At 48.0% G+C, this 17762-nt stretch overlaps 1 protein-coding gene across 3 annotated transcripts in view; it reads right to left on the bottom strand.

The window, feature by feature from the left end:
- Nucleotides 1–506: 506 nt before the first annotated feature.
- The window catches only part of LOC143280867 (2-(trimethylamino)ethylphosphonate dioxygenase-like), a 50330-nt gene continuing 33074 nt past the window's right edge, over nt 507–17762 (bottom strand). For all 3 annotated transcript variants that reach the window (XM_076585598.1, XM_076585596.1, XM_076585595.1), the window contains exons 13-16: nt 8929–8982; nt 6858–6926; nt 5755–5859; nt 507–3959 (exon numbers count right to left, since the gene is read on the bottom strand). In XM_076585598.1, coding sequence (XP_076441713.1) covers nt 3852–3959; nt 5755–5859; nt 6858–6926; nt 8929–8982 — 336 coding nt within the window. In that variant the 3' untranslated portion in view covers nt 507–3851. The remainder of the gene's footprint in view (nt 3960–5754; nt 5860–6857; nt 6927–8928; nt 8983–17762) is intronic.

The raw sequence follows: 17762 nt of genomic DNA, 5'->3' as shown, positions 1-17762 counted from the left end.
CTTCCCACAACATTGATGCTTTCCAAACTTATCAAAAATATTATGTATATATATATATATATATATATATGTGTGTGTGTGTGTGTGTGTGTGTGTTATTTAAAACAAATTTGTACTTTTTTAAGACGAATGTGCAAAATAAGTCGTATTTAAACGAGTAACTTCATCAGCATTTAACATATTGCTTGGAAGTTCGATGATACAGAAACGACAAGCAAGTGGGTGGTAGGTGGTGTCCTGGGTGTGTTAAACCAGAGAAGGCACTGCTGAGCACCACCTAAGTGGCTCGGCAGCAGCGCAGGGTCTCCTCTGGTGTGCGGCCTCCTGGCGACCTCACACCGATGGTTCCATGTGAACTACCGACGCTGGGACGGCGACAAACGAACCCGGATGTGAATGTATATGGGGGATTCGGCATGAGCGGTGTGGGAGAATTATCAAATGATGAGACAGCGAAAAAAAAAAATAATAAAAAGGTCTGTGCGTGATAACCTTTTTTTTCCCCCCCCGTACATTACCACTTTTGGACAAACTGAGTGTGGCAGTGATAATGTGGTTGCAATATCGCTGTAAAGTATGCCAGGGCAGTCGATATATTGGGAAAGAGGGAGAGAAAAACGAAACGAATTTATTTCTAGGGGTTATGGAATAAGTATTATCACTTTTCTATTTTTCTTATCCTCTCTTTCTCTCTCTCCCTCTCTCTCTCTATATATATATATACATCCAGCCCTCTGGGGAAGAAACAAAAAACATACAAATACAAACATACACAAGTTATATGAGAAGATTTTTGGACAAAATTTCTAGGTGTTTCGAACCGAGATAGATTGTTATCGATTATCATTCCCAAGAATTTATAATTGATAATGTCTTCTGTTGTTTGTTTTTTTCGTTAGCAATATAGATGACTGGTAAATTCTAGGAAATGTGTTGTCGTTTTTGTCTCGTAGTAATCATTATAAATCTAGTTTGAAGGGGATGAAGAGCCATATGGGTTACACGAAGATTCATATTTTCTTGCATGGTAAGATGTACCCGTTGAGTATCAGCATTACTTGTATATGTCACACTGTATTTTTGGAGATAACAGCAGTTGGTTGATGTATAGTGAAAACAGTGCTGAACCTTTTGGAAAGCCAGTTTCGTTGTGATGAAAATTTAATGCATATATGTTTAAAGATACTGTTTGTTGTCTGACGGAAAGAAAAAAAATTAAATCAGTTCAGCTGCTTCAGGAAATAAGTTATAAATTGCTATCTTTTAATGACAGGTTATGGTTTGTGGCGTCAAAGGCTTTTGGGAAATCTACAAAAATAACTCCGGTAAATGCTTCTTTTTATATTTAAGTCATCCAGCTATAAATTTGGTAAGTAAGGTGTGACAAAAGGGAGAAAGAGGCGAGAGGGGAGAAAGAGAGAGCGAGAGGATACGGGCGCCGCATCTGCCCCAGTCTACGGCGGACGACCATCTCTCCACAGCCGCCTGCGTGCAGAGTCGTGACTAGGAACTGCCAGCAGCATCCTCTGCCTGTCCCCGTTACCACTTCTCCATCGCCGCAGGGCTTGGGAAAGCTGGGTGTTTTAAGGGCTAACTCGTCGTTCCGACATTAATTAATTAACCTGGTTGCCTGACCAGCACAGGTGAATTTTTTTTTTTTTTAGTGAGGAGGAGTTGTGCAGTCCCTTCCCCACTCTCTTGCCTACCGACGCTCACAATCCCACAGATGCAGTTACTGCCACGTGTAGGACGGCCTCGGCAGGTGCAAATTTTTTTCTTTGGAGCTCCGTCTCCTAGAAGGACTTCCAGCCAAGGATAACAGCTCCCCCTGCCCTTTGGTCATCCTCTTCCGCCTTCACAGCCGTTGGGAAAGGTTTCCTCCTCCGCCTGGTCCGTCGTTGAGAGACTTGACATGCGGCAGGTAGTACAGGGTTACATGGTACCAGCAGCAAGGGCTATGCCCCTGACCTGACCATCAGTGCAGTCCGCTTAACTTGCATGAAGAGACAGAGTGGGTGATCAGTGGTCACTTTCTGCCTGGTCAGTCATCTGACCAGAGCCGCTCTCTCTCTTGCTGTGTCGCAAGCAGTGTGTGTGCTGACATCTCGCTACGTATCACTTGCACTGTTTTTATCTCTTATTCTCCTTCTCTTACTTTTCCTCTTCTCCTCATCCTTGTTTTATCTTCTCCTTTCATTTATTCTTATTTTCTCACAACTATTGTCAATAAAACAATAGATAAATCCTTTTGTGACTGGCCTCTATATGTTCCTGGTCTATGCGCGGGGATTCTCGTCTATCATTTAATTCAGTAAATTATTAGTTAATCCGTTTGTACCGTACCCTTCTTTAATAAACCACTCGGGTGCACGGCTACACTCGGCTACAAAAGTGGCGTCGCCGACAGGATAAAGATCCATCACAAAATAGATCCAAAATTATTCCTTTTAATGTTTAAATTCTTTTATCCAAATTAAATCCATCCCTAAATCACAGCCCTTTACCACCAAGTGTACTTTGTTACAACTTGGCACTTGTGAGCAAGGATGTGTTAATTCTTTATATCTCTTAAATAAAAATTAATGCCCACCACCGCTAAAGTTATCACAATTAAAATTCATAAAATAGAAGAAATAAAATTGAAATGGTTGCAACTTCACATAATACACAGAATCATTGGAACAAATGTAATTTTAACTCTCTCCATACAAACGGCGAAAGAGACGACGTTAACAGCGTTTCACCCCAACTACCATCATCAAAATATTGCGAGCGGAAGGCTCTTATACTGAAGAGGTGAATGTTGACAAAGAATACCACAATTCTGACGATAACTGAAATATAAGCATATTAACTGCCCAAACCGAGTAATAAATGTTGCAAGACGTCTGTTCAAAACGCGCGCGCGCGCGTGTGTGTGTGTGTGAGGGTGTGAAAGCAGTGGGCCGGGACAACGGGTGGAGGGACAGGTGGGGTATGTGGTTGTGGTCACTGGTGGTGGTCAATCACCTCCACTGTGGCAAGGGACGAGGAAGTAAGTCGACTGCAAAAAGCAGTTGCTGTGTTGTTGGTGTTGGTGTTGCTGCTGCTGTTGTTGGAACTGGTGGTGGTGTTGCTGCTGTTGGTGTTGCTGCTGCTGTTGTTGGAGTTGGTGCTGTTGTTGTTGCTGCTGTTGTTGGAGTTGGTGTTGTTGCTGTTGTTGTTGGAGTTGGTGTTGTTGTTGCTGTCATTGGTATTGGTGTTGTTGCTGTTGTTGTAGTTGGTGGTGGTGTTGCTGTTGTTGTTGGTGGTGTTATTGCTTGCTGCTGTTGGCGTTGGTATTGTTGCTGCTGTTGCTGTTGGTGTTATTGTTTGCTGCTGTTGGTGTTGGTGTTGTTGTTTGCTGCTGTTGGCTTTGGTGCTGTTGCTGCTGTTGCTGTTGGTGTTGTTTGCTGCTGTTGGTGTTGGTGTTGTTGCTGCTGTTGCTGTTGGTGTTGTTTGCTGCTGTTGGTGTTGTTGCTGCTGTTGCTGTTGGTGTTATTGTTTGCTGCTGTTGGCTTTGGTGTTGTTGCTGCTGTTGCTGTTGGTGTTGTTTGCTGCTGTTGGTGTTGGTGTTGTTGCTGCTGTTGCTGTTGGTGTTATTGTTTGCTGCTGTTGGTGTTGGTGTTGTTGCTGCTGTTGCTGTTGGTGTTATTGCTTGCTGCTGTTGGTGTTGGTGTTGTTGTTGGCTGCTGTTGGCTTTGGTGTTGTTGCTGCTGTTGCTATTGGCGTTGGTGTTGTTGCTGCTGTTGCTATTGGCGTTGGTGTTGTTGCTGCTGTTGTTCATGGTGGTGGTGTTGGCGGAAGTGACGGTTGAAGTGTGCCGACAGCGGTCACTGCAGGTCATTGTCGCCCACTCTGATGGGAGGACGGCCGTCCCCTTCCAGGGTGGACAGCATGTTTACACAGCTCTTGAACTCTGAGATTTCCACGTAGCACCCCTGTCACAGAAACCCACTGGTGTCAGTTCTGTGTGTTTCTTGTCTTTGTTTTCATGTTGAGAGACAGACTGACTTTATTCTGTGACAACACTCGGCTTATATCACAGACTGACACGAGTTTACAGTTGGGCCGTATTATCAACGGTTTCTCCATTGCAATGGGAAATCATTTACAGCTTCGTCTTTCGTGAAGAGCTCTGACTCTCAAACTAGGAGGCAAGATTGCACTGGCTTTTAGTGCTGCAGCCTTGGATGCTAGTTGGCCTTTGGGAACCATCCCCAACACCGACCGTCCTAAAACCATTTTGGCCGAGAGTGGGGATGTAACTTGGGCAAGACACTCTCCACTACAACCAAATTCTTGCCCAGATAGTCGGGACAGCAGTTGCCTCCTCTGCTGTTCTGATATTCATAGTCGGACACGACTATCATATATATCTATATATATATATATATATATATATATATATATATATATATATATATATATATACATATATATATAATCGTGACTTTTGTTTTTGGTCCTAATCCCGCTTCCCCGTCCCGCCTCTCACACACACCCTTCCAATATTATGTTTTTTCTTTCTCCAATCACTGACACTCACCCTCTCCATTTTAGATTTTGTACTCTATCTTTTCCACATTCTGTTGTCTCTGTCTGTCTGTCTTGTCTTTCTCTCTTCCTTTCTTAGTCCCCTCCCCCTTGCCCTCCCTCCCCCCCCCACCTCAACCAGCCCCCTTTTCAATCGAATATACAGAAATGTCGATTTCTAATTAATACCGACAATCATCATTATGATAGGAATGATAATAATCCAAATAATAATAATAATATCATTTATTTTCAGTCTAATATCATCATCTTAGACGAACAGACTATAAATAAACGAATCGTGACAACTGTGGCAACTTGCTACACTCCTCTCAATGTCCCTGGCTGTTCCTCATTTAGTCCGTCATATAATCCCCTGTCTCTATGTATTACTCAGAGGATAAAAGAAATTACGCGTACACTTTTTTTTTTTTTTTTTTACTCCCAATAGATAAATGGGTGAGGAGAAAAAAATGCAGATTTGGAAAACAAAATATTTGACATGAAGTTCAATAAAAAAAAAAAAGAAGAAAAAAGAAAAGAGACCCGTTATGCACATGTTTCCCATCTCTAGACCAGCTCGAGTTGAAATGTCTGTCGGCCTTCTTTTTGTTATAAGCGGGAATCTAACCATCCATCCCACTCACCCACACATTCACACAAACAATGTGTTGCAGGCTGTATGCACAAGCATATACATACATGGCCGAATGCTTCCACCCATCCACTTATTGTCAAGGCACGCACGTACTAATACAAGCTCACCCCTCCACACATGCAACATCTAACTCACACACATACACTCACTCACAAAGCCATAAAAAAGAGAAACACACACACACACACACTTTTCCACGCACACGCACACACCCACACATACACGCACACACACACACGCACATACACACACGCACGCACGCACGCACACACACACACACACACACACACATACAGAGCACGCACAGCCATCCTAAACATTACGACACAAAACATCCCTCCCCCCCTCCCCTCGAAACAGACAGACAGACAGAGACAGAAACAAATACACAGACAGAGAGACAGAGAGGGACAGAGACACATAGAGAGAGCAACGCACATCCATCCTAACCACAACGACACAAAACGGACCACAATAACACACACACACACACACACACACACACACACACACACACACACACACAGAGGGGGCCCACTTACCTCAATGAATCTGTGTCCGTCTTGACTATCGAAAGCCGTTCGGCCATGTAACACCCGTCTGTTGTTGACAACCACCATCTCGCCAGTCTTCATCCTGTGTCGGTACTGCACAGCACAGCAAGACAAAGGGTTAACACATGGAAACAAAGGCTGGTTCGAACCTGTGAGATCTTAAGCCTCTACCCAGGATCACGCCTATGACATACACAACATCAGTACCTAACACACACATTACGAAAAGTTCGCAGGTATCGACACTGACGGTACCCGCACACGAGCGTGCGCACGACACACACACACACATACATATTCTCTCTCACACACATACACGCACGCACATCCACACACACACACAAACGCGAACATACGCCCCCCCGCCCCTCCCCATGCCCCATCCCCAAACAAACCAACGCACACACACAGCATGCACAACAGTGCTCGACAGAAGTTAGAAACTAGAGAGAACACAGAGAAATAGACACAACTGTCTGCATCGAACAATGGCACATAATGTTCGTATTGTTATGGAAGGTAAGTTGCGTCAAAAGATCGATGTCTGCGTGTGTGTCTCTTAAACTTATGGGTTTGAGTGATAATTAATACCATGCCGTGTACACCAAAGCATCTGCACCAAGAGCACCACCAAAAGTATCTCTCTCTCTCTCTCTCACATACACACACACACACACACACACACGGCAGCTAAAATATCGTTATCAAATAGACGTTAAAGTGAAACACACACACACACACACACACATTTGCAGCCACTCACGCATGTGTACGTTGAAAATATGTTCAAATTATAGAGAATATTAACGCGTGCGCACACACACAAACACATGCACACACACACACATGCTGTAATACATGTACCACAGCTGAATGAATACACAAAATCAACATTTTGTCAGTTTTTAAAGATAACAATGCGTATTTATAATGTTTCCATGAACATGCATGCCTGCATATGTGAGTGGATTAGCGAATGTGTGTGTGTGTGTGTGTGTGTGTCGGGAGGTGGGGCAGTGAGTGGGGGGGGTGGGGGGGGGGGGGGTGCGCGTGCGTGTATGTATCGTCGCCTGAGTACATGCAAAACTGACCATATAAGGGAAGTTATTGATCAAAGTGTAGAATCTGCTGAGAGCGGCGTAGATTGGTTCGACGAGTTCCTGAAAAAAAACCCCACAAAACAATGACTGAAAATAATAAACCAGATAAAATCAAATAATGATGGCGGGCTCTCTCTCTCTCCTTCTCTCTCTCTCTCACACACACCCACACACGCAAAAAGAAGTTAGCAGTATAAGAATGCCCAATTATTAAGTCCAGAAGAAAACGAAAAAGTAATCAAAGCTTTCTGGGAACGAAACATATAGGCGACAAAAAAAAAAAAAAAAAAAAAAAAAAAAAAAAAAAAAGAGAGAGAGAGAGAGAGAGAGAGACAGAGAGAGAGACGCTTTGATGTTTTACTGTCATTGACTGTACAGTCTTTGTGACAGGGGGGAACAATACATAACAGGAAACATAAGATCAAACAAAGAAACATAATATAAATCAACATTCTCATCACGCACACAAATAATGTATATACCGAAAATGGGACAAACATAAATCAACTGATCACTTCGGTCAGCTCGACCATCCAAAATGAATAAATAGTTTTGCATACACATGCACACAATCATGTGTATCAAATTATCATCAAATAATATGTCCTATAATATTTTTTTTCCCCATAAATGAATAAACGAATTTTGCTTTACTCATATTTGTACATCTAAGCTTCTGTTTATCATTTTCTTTCGAAAATCCCATGCTTCTGAAATATATTTAGCAAATGATTTTATGATGTCTTCATCATTTGATCTGAGCAGCATTGTCATATCTTCTCTTTTTACTACATCCTTTTCAAAAAGAATACATTTTTCACGAATAAAATCATAAAATTTGCACTGAAAGACAAAATGGTTTTCATCATCAATAGCTGAGTTACATATTGGACAGGGAGATTGTGTTACTGTGCCAGTTTCAAACCATCTTTTATTGGCATTAAAGCCAAGTGTTCTAAGTCTAAATTTGGCTAGGTTTGTTCTGTGCCACCTGTTTGATATTATCATAATACATTTTTCTGTTTGGAATATACTTTTAAATGAAAAGAACCAAGTATATTTTTCTTTGCATTCCATTTGTGCATGCCAGTTTTGTTTGTATGATGCAATCAGTCTATCTTTAAGTTCAGAAATAAATCCATTTTCATACCCTACGCCCTGGCACAACCACACAATTCCAAATCCATTTTCTATTAATGCCTTCTTAACAAAGTATGCCCAGTTTTGCTTCCCTGCTTCCTCTTGTATCAACATCACTTCATAGGCTTGTCTACATAGCCTTGATACTGGTAAACGTGTTACCTTAATCCAGTATTTAATACATTTTACAAATGTTCTTAAATGAAGTGGGTATCTGCCTGTCTCCCCGTATAGAATCTTATTTGATGAATGAAGTGGAACACCAAGGAAACGCTTAATAGCAAATGTGTGTACTTTCTCTATATGCTTATTGTTGTTAAGACCCCCAAACTTATGCCCCGTAAGTCAGCATAGGCTCAATCTGCGTATCAAATAATTTCCAAAATATACAAAAATCAATGCAATTTAACTTTCTAAGCAATCTGATTATTTCTATGACACCCTGAGAGAGAGAGAGAGAGAGAGAGAGAGAGAGAGAGAGAGAGAGAGAGAGAGAAGGAAGTTTCTTGCTCGGAATATTCAGACAGTGGGGATGCAATTTATACGTATAACAGAAACATTTCCAGGCGTCCTCACGGGAAGGTGGGTGGGGATTACGGTGGAGGGGCGTTAACCAACAAAGTGGCTAGCCTTTGGAATTCCCTGCCACCAGACTTTAAAAGCGCAACAAATTATTACGTTTAAGTGATTGAAAATTTTTTTTTCATGGGCACCAAAAACCGTAGGGTTTTGTTTTTTTTTGTTTTGTTTTGTTTTTCAAATTTGGAGATCCATCAATACTGAAATTCAGATTAGAATGCGCATCTTATGCAAACCGTATCAAAGAGAAAACTGACAAAGGACGATGTATAAGCTTCGGCCAAGAGCCTGCAGGCTTACTACTACTGCTGTTACTACTACTACTACTACTACTACTACGAACCTCCTCCACTTGAAGTGGTCCCATGAGGTGAGGATGCCAAATCACTCCGATCAGCTGGAACAACAGCAACAACATCAGCAACACACACACGCACACACACACACACACACACACACACACGCACACACACACACACACACACACACACGCACACACACACACACATTACAACACAATATCACATTATTTCCTGATTTAAAAAAAAATCAGGTTCAGGTGGGCTGCTCTTGTTATTAATAGGAGGAGTTTGTATTATACTCCATGTTTGGTGTTACATATACTTACCATGTCAAACTGATGCAAACTAGGCCTATTGGTTTGCTCTGCTTGGCCAAATTTCGCACGGCTAACAGTGAAAAGACGGGCCCACCCGCTCTCAGCCAATCAAACGCCTCTAAAAACTATAAGCGCTTAATCATTCCGTGGCCATGAACAAAAATGCCCCATGAGAACCACGGCGGAGACGCGGGGACGGACGGGCGGGCATTCGAGTTTGACATGGTAAGTATATGTAACACCAAACATGGAGTATAATACAAACTCCTCCTTTTTGGTGTCATATACTGTACCATGTCAAACTGATGCAGAATTTAAAGCAAATGGAGGAGGGCAACGCCTACTGGTTCATATGGGGAGCCCTTGTAACTGAGACGGCAGTGTTAGCCGCGACAAAGGAAATCCCCTTGGAACCGTCAGCCCTGGTCATACGGAAATTCCTGAGGTAGAAGTTGATGAAGGGATTCTCAGACCGCCAGAAGGCTGCCTCCAAGACATGCTGCGTTGGCACTGAGTGCTGGAAAGCAGCCGAAGTAGCTATGGCCCGCACTTCGTGTGCTCTGGGATGAAGACAGCTGATATCCCTGTGTGCATGAGAGTAGGCTCTACGAATGACTTGGGAAACCTGGCGGGAAATGGTGCCTGCAGCGATGTCTTTCTTGTAATTCTCATTGAGGGAGATGAGCAGACACCTCTGAGAAGAACGCCTATGGCGAGACCTATCCCAATAATATTTGAGACACCGAACAGGGCAGGTGCCTATCCTCATCATCTTGGGCAAGAATATCAGACAAAGGTCTGACCCTCAGAGAGGGGGAAGGAACCTCAGGGTCTTGGTTCTTAGCCAGAAACTCTGGAAGGAAACGAATAGTGATGGAACCATCTCTGTGGAAGGCCAGATCTTGTGGCATTCCACTAAGCCCATGCAGCTCACTTCTACGACTGCCTGTGGCCAGCCACAGAAGGAAAGTGGTCTTGAGGGTGAGGATGTCAAAAGGAATAGTCCCCAATGGTAGGAAGGGCTGTTTTCGAATGAAATCCAGCACCAGGAACCAGTCCCAGAGGGGCACTCTTCTGGGGTCTCTAGCTTCCTTCAGAGGGGCACCCCTAGCCACCTCTCTGAGCAGGCAATCCGCTTCAAAGGCGGAACCACCTAGCTGTTTGCATTGTGGTACAGAAGGCAGACCTGTACCCTCGCACAGAACTAGCAGACAGGATGAGAACCGAGGAGCAGAGAGCCAGAAAGTTGGCCAGCTGCATGCTCGTAAGGTTCGTAGGGGTAATGCCCTGAGCTGTACACCACCGCAACCATTTCTTCCAGCGAAAGTCATACAAAGTCTCCGTTCCCTGCCTCCTTGCTCTGGTGACTATGGAGAGGAGGTCAGAGGAGGCACACCCCTGGGTCAGCGCAGCCGACACAGAGGCCGACAGAGGGGTCGAGGACTTCAATGGTGATGCTGACAGTTCCGACCGCACAGCAGCCATGCGTGCTGGTGGAGCAGTTGAGGATTGGAATGCGGAGTGCCCGAGCGAGGCTGCCTCAGCAGATGAGATTTGGTTTCAAGTTCCAGGGGTGGGAACATGTGTCAGGGACTGAAGGTCCGGAAACCAGGTCTGGGCTGGCCATTTCGGCGCAATGAGGATCAGCTGCGGGTGTTCCAATCTATCTTTCCGTATCACCTTGGACAGAATTGGAAAGGGAGGAAACGCGGAGGCAATCAGACTGCTCCAATCTAGAGAGAGAGCATCCAGTGCCCACGCTTCTGGGTCGGCAACCGAAGAGACGGAAGTGGGAAGTCTCTTGTCGAACAAGGTCCACTATCGGCCGAAACCACTGTTCCCACACCCCCTGAAGGCTGTCCTTGTCCAGGGTGCACTCTGTGCGTATGACACTCTTGGACCTGCTAAGAGCATCTGCCAAGAAGTTGGTTTTTCCTGCTCAGTGTCTCGCTGAAAGTGCAATGCCCTTGCTGTGGCACCAACGGAGGAGAGCCTCGGTCCGCATGGAGAGGTCTGCCGAGTGCGCTCCCCCCATTTGTTCACATAACATGCGACCGTCGTCTTGTCCGTGAACAAGCGGATGGTCTTGCCAGTGGCCTCCCCCATGAAGTGCAGGAGAGTCCTGCGAACTGCCTCCAGTTCCAGAACATTGATGTGGCATAGGCGCTCCTCCGGGGACCAAGTCCCTACTGCATAGAGTGAGTCCATGTGGGCTCCCCAGCCCAGGGAGGAGGCGTCTGTGAAGAGTGCCACCTGAAGAGTAGGTGGGGCTAAGGGCACCCCCTGTGTCCGAAGGGGGGTGATTAACCACTCTGATGTCACCTCGAGGAACCACTCGCCCAGACATATCTGGGTATCCCATGGCTGAGTGCTCTGGGACCGGCGTAACCTCAGTGCCCTCTGGAGAGGGCGCTTGAGAACCCTGTCCAGGGGAATGAGAGGTGCCGTGGACTCCATCATGCCCAAGAGTGAAGAAAGTGTCTGCGCTGTATCTTGGGAGGAGTGGCGCCAGTGGCTGAGGAGGCCTGCCAGACGGTCCCAGTGATCTGGCGCCAGAGAGACTATCATAGACCGCGTGTCGAATCTCATCCATAAGAAGTCGAAGGACTGACGTGGGGACAGATCGCATATCTGCTGGTCCATGAGGAAGCCCAGTTGGGAGCAAAGGTCTAGAAGTCTGGCCGTATGACTCAGGCACAGGGCCTGCGACTGGGCCAGATAAGCCAGTCGTCCAGGTACACACAGAGACAAATGGATTCCGAGCGGACGATGGACACCAATTCCCGCACCACCTTGGTAGACAGGAAAGGGGCAAGGGACAGACCAAATGGGAGGGCCGGGAACTGGAACCCCTTGTCCCTCCACACGAACCTCAGGTACCGACGGGATGCCGAATGGATGAGTATATGAAAATAAGCATCTTCCAGATCGATAGAGGTAGGCCAATCACCTTGTTGGATGGTCTCCCGAATCTGTGCCTGTGTGTCCATCTTGAATTTGATTTTGGGAAGGAATTTGTTGAGGGGGGACAAGTCCAAAACTGGTCTCCACCCTCCCGAGACCTTTGGAATCACCAACAACCAGCCGTAAAAACCGGGGCCCGGGTCCGAGAGTTGAGATATAGCCCCATGAGGAGTGGGTGCGATATCTCTTTTTCTAGGACGCTCTCCTGCTCCGTCGAGCTGGGCACCTAAGGAGGAGGAGTGGATCTTAGAGGGGGGAGGTCCTCCACCCAAGACAGCATGTACCCCGACTCTAGCACCGACATAATCCCGTCGTTGAGTCCCAGAGCACACCACTGATGTGCATGCCGGGACAAGTTTCCTACTTGGAGGGGCTGAACGACTGGCGGTGCTGAATCGGGGCCCAGTCATTGGGGGTGCTGCCTTCTGGCCTTGGGCATGGCCGGTCGGCTTGGACGGACATGACGTGGTTTATTCCTCTGCCACTGATTCAGCACACGCTGCCTTGACAGGCGGCGTGGTATATGGAGGGGCCCTGGTGGCCGGTCTCTTCAATGGCATAGAACCCTGGAGCCCATGAGAGGTGTGGGCCAAATATGAGGCCACCTCCCTGTTTGTCTCTGCCCTGTGGCTGACAAAATGGGGCAGGAACTGGCCGAAGAGGGAGTGCTGCTGTGCTGGGATGGACCGCAGGGCAGCCCTCTCCTCCACAGGAATGTTAGAGAGGCTGAAAATGGCATCCCGCCGCGCTAGCACAGTATTGAAGTGAAGGCTGGTAGCTGTGTCTGCAGCTGCCGTGAGACCAGATGCTACCCTATTGCCAAAAGCGTGTAACCTCTGGTCGGTGAAGAGGCCCGGCGGGACAGAGGAAGGAGACCCCTTGTCCTGATTAACTGGACACTGTTCCCACAGCTCATTGGCCCTGTGAAGGAACGTGTCGAAGGTGTACGTCATGGAAACCTCGAGGGGGCAGCGGCGGGCCAATTTGTCCCACTCTGCTAACGTTTTAAAGGATAGGTTAGCTGAAGTGGGGAAGGTGGTGCGCTGTGAGACCAACATCCTGTCCTGTGCGGAGGGCTCTGCTCCACTGTAGGCAGGGTGGTCCTGTGTGTACCAGGACCACACCCCTCCCTTGGAGGAATCTTTAAGAAACTTTCCCGGGGAAAAGGCGCCCGGGGCAGAGAGGGACTCCCTGCCTGGAGGAGGGATGGAAGCAGCACCCCTGACAGTGCGGGCTGGCTTATTAAGCCATACCTGCACCATTTCTGGCACTCTGAGTTGCCTTGTGGTTCTGGAGTTAGAGTCACATGGCGTAAGGAGGGTCAAGGGTAACAAAGTAGCCTGAGGGACTGATTCGGCATACGTGACCCTATTGGGGAGGGTCAGTTCGAGCTCGGCAAAGTCCGAGTTTGGTTCAGGCTGGTCCCTAGGGAGGCACGGGCTCAATCTGTCCCCCCTGGGATGTGGGCGAAGAGTGCTCTTCTGCTTGTTCGTCCTCATCCGAAGACAGGGGCTCCCACTCTTGTTCGCAGTCCATCCCCTGCTGGGTGCCATCCCAAGTGGATGTACCCACTGGGGCATCCTGTGAGCTGTGGTCAGCCCAGCGGGATGAGCTGGGACGATCCCGAGCCGGGACCATGGCCGCCACTGTTATGTCCTTGACACCTGAAGTGGGTGGGGAGCGTGTGGACCGTAGGTCCAACCATGCTTGGGATGGTGGGTGCCACACCTTTTCAGAGAGGGCGTCCCTGGATGCAAGAGTGACCCACGAGTGCTGTGTGGGGACAAACACTCACTCATCTCACTGTAGGACCGAGGGCTGGGCAGGTGGGGACTGCCGGCTCTGCCGGGCCGAGTAGGGCCCCTGAGCAGCCGTCGGTCCTGACAAGGAGGCCGTTGTGACCGTGGAGGTCACCTGTGGGTTGACAGAGGCCCGATTTGTGGACAGAGTAGCAATATTGGTCGAGGAGCTCGACCTGACCGACAAGAAGTCGATCCCACTTGTCGGGGCTGTGTGTGTCACCCTGTGAGATGTGCTGGGTTGGGTCCGGTGGGGAGCGGACAAGGGGCTGGCCCTTGGTGCTCCCGGCAACCCAGTGTGCACCCTAGGTGCGCCCCAGTACGGGTAGAATGGGGGTAACCACCCGTGGGCACCAGCCATACTGTGACCCGAACCCCAAGGGTCACTGGTGCGTTGACCTCCATGAAGGGAACAACCTGGCCAAGTCGGAGGGAGGTCAGGTCCGACTTGGGTGTCAGTCCCGCCCGAAGACGAGCGGGCTGACTGCCCGGAACCGCCTGACACGCACGGGCCTCCCCCAGCAGGGGAGACCGGCCGGATAGCGGGAAGACCTGCAGAGCAGGTTGCCACGCGCCCCGAATCCCCTCCCGTGGGGAAACTGGGGTGGCTTGGCCCGGGGTGGGCAAAGTAGAGATCCCCACCCGGAACCAAATTTTTCTCCCCCCCCAAAAGGAGGTGGGGGAGGGGGGTCGACAGAGAAGGGAGGAGGGGGAACAACAATGGGGCACGTGAGGGCCGTCTCCGAGTGGGGACCCGGGTAATGGCCGGGCGCGGCCTCCCCTTGGGAGTCCGCGCCTAGCTGCGAGTCCCCACAGCACGGAGATGACTTGCCATTCACCCTTCTCCCTGCCTCGCGCTGGGACACCTCGGGAGGCGACGCTCGTACCTCTTTCCCCCCGGTCCCCTTCATGACCGTTTTACTGGTACGAAAGTCGCCTCCGCGATCAACGTCTAACGACGCATCACCGCGGTCCGTATCAGGAGGAATCATGAGCTCCGGGCCTGGGAGAGTCTCTTACCGAGTCTCAATCCCAGCATCATGATCCCCTGCCTTCGTGGTATGGCACACGAGGCATGGAACCCGCGCTTAGGCACCCAGCGAAAATCCGACCCCCAACAGAGAAAGGAAAGACAGGATCGACTTAGAGGCAGAAAAAATCGAACGAATCGAGGGTGCCGAGTCGAATCGAGTACACAGAATGTAAGAATACAATAAACACAAGCCGCATGCAACAAAATAAGGCCAAAAGGATACGCTGAATAGCCGAAAAAAGCGTAAGACGAGACAGAGCGTAAACCTGACAAGATGGCGTGGAGAGCCTTGGCCAAAGGAATGATTAAGCGCTTATGATTTTTAGAGGCGTTTGATTGGCTGAGAACGGGTGGGCCCGTCTTTTCACTGTTAGCCGCGCGAAATTTGGCCAAGCAGAGCAAACCAATAGGCCTAGTTTGCATCAGTTTGACATGGTACAGTATATGACACCAAATTCAAAGTCCACCACCACCTCCCATGTCCCCCCAACATACAGCTGGACCTAGTTCCTCTCATCACACCTGTCTAACATACACCTGGACCTAGTTCCTCTCATCACACCTGTCTAACATACAGCTGGACCTAATTCCTCTCATCACACCTGTCTAACATACAGCTGGACCTAATTCCTTTCATCACATCTGTCTAACATACACCTGGACCTAGTTCCTCCCATCACACCTGTCTAACATACACCTGGACCTAGTTCCTCCCATCACACCTGTCTAACATACACCTGGACCTAGTTCCTCTCATCACACCTGTCTAACATACAGCTGGACCTAGTTCCTCTCATCACACCTGTCTAACATACACCTGGACCTAGTTCCTCTCATCACACCTGTCTAACATACAGCTGGACCTAGTTCCTCTCATCACACATGTCTAACATACAGCTGTACCTAGTTCCTCCCATCACACCTGTCTAACATACACCTGGACCTAGTTCCTCTCATCACACCTTTCTAACATACAGCTGGACCTAGTTCCTCTCATCACACCTGTCTAACATACACCTGGACCTAGTTCCTCCCATGACACCGATCTAACATACACCTGGACCTAGTTCCTCCCATCACACCGATCTAACATACACCCGGACCTAGTTCCTCCCATCACACCGATCTAACATACACCTGGACCTAGTTCCTCCCATCACACCGATCTAACATACACCTGGGTCTAGTTCCTCCCATCACACCTGTCTAACATACAGCTGGACCTAGTTCCTCTCATCACACCTCTCTAACATACAGGTGGACCTAGTTCCTCCGATCACACCTGTCTAACATACAGCTGGACCTAGTTCCTCTCATCACACCTGTCTAACATACACCTGGACCTAGTTCCTCTCATCACACCTGTCTAACAAAGCTGGACCTAGTTCCTCTCATCACACCTGTCTAACATACACCTGGACCTAGTTCCTCTCATCACACCTGTCTAACATACAGCTGGACCTAGTTACTCACATCACACCTGTCTAACATAGAGCTGGACCTAGTTCCTCCCATCACACCTGTCTAACATACAGCTGTACCTAGTTCCTCCCATCACACCTGTCTAACGTACACCTGGACCTAGTTCCTCTCATCACACCTGTCTAACATACATCTGGACCTAATTCCTCTCATCACACCTGTCTAACATACACCTGGACCTAGTTCCTCTCATCACACCTGTCTAACATACACCTGGACCTAGTTCCTCCCATCACACCTGTCTAACATACACCTGGACCTAGTTCCTCCTATCACACCTGTCTAACATACAGCTGGACCTAGTTCCTCCCATCACACCTGTCTTACATACAGTTGGACCTAGTTTCTCCCATCACACCTAACATACAGCTGGACCTAGTTCCTCTCATCACACCTGTCTAACATAGAGTTGGACCTAGTTCCTCCAATCACATCTGTCTAACATACAGCTGGACCTAGTTCCTCTCATCACACCTGTCTAACATAGAGTTGGACCTAGTTCCTCCAATCACATCTGTCTAACATACAGCTGGACCTAGTTCCTCTCATCACACCTGTCTAACATAGAGCTGGACCTAGTTCCTCCCATCACACCTGTCTAACATACAGCCGGACCTAGTTCTTCTCGTCACACCTGTCTAACATACAGCTGGACGTAGTTCCTCTCATCACACCTGTCTAACATACACCTGGACCTAGTTCCTCTCATCACACCTGTCTAACATACAGCTGGACCTAGTTCCTCCCATCACACCGATCTAACATACAGCTGGACCTAGTTCCTCTCATCACACCTGTCTAACATACAACTGGACCTAGTTCCTCTCATCACACCTGTCTAACATACAGCTGGACCTAGTTCCTCCCATCACACCTGTCTAACATACAGCTGGACCTAGTTCCTCTCATCACACCTGTGTAACATACAGCCGGACCTAGTTCCTCTCATCACACCTGTCTAACATACAGCTGGACCTAGTTCCTCCAATCACATCTGTCTAACATACAGCTGGACCTAGTTCCTCTCATCACACCTGTCTAACACACACCTGGACCTAGTTCCTCTCATCACACCGATCTAACATACAGTTGGACCTAGTTCCTCTCATCACACCTGTCTAACATACAGATGGACCTAGTTCTTCTCGTCACACCTGTCTGACATACAGATGGACCTAGTTCTTCTCGTCACACCTGTCTAACATACAGCTGGACCTAGTTCCTCTCATCACACCTAACATACAGCTGGACCTAGTTCCTCCCATCACACCTGTGTAACA

This window comes from Babylonia areolata, chromosome 4 (genome assembly GCF_041734735.1).
Source record: "Babylonia areolata isolate BAREFJ2019XMU chromosome 4, ASM4173473v1, whole genome shotgun sequence".
NCBI classification, from domain to species: Eukaryota; Metazoa; Mollusca; class Gastropoda; order Neogastropoda; family Buccinidae; genus Babylonia; species Babylonia areolata.
Note: the sequence above shows the minus strand (reverse complement) of the source record. Positions and strands in the feature narration are given on the sequence as shown.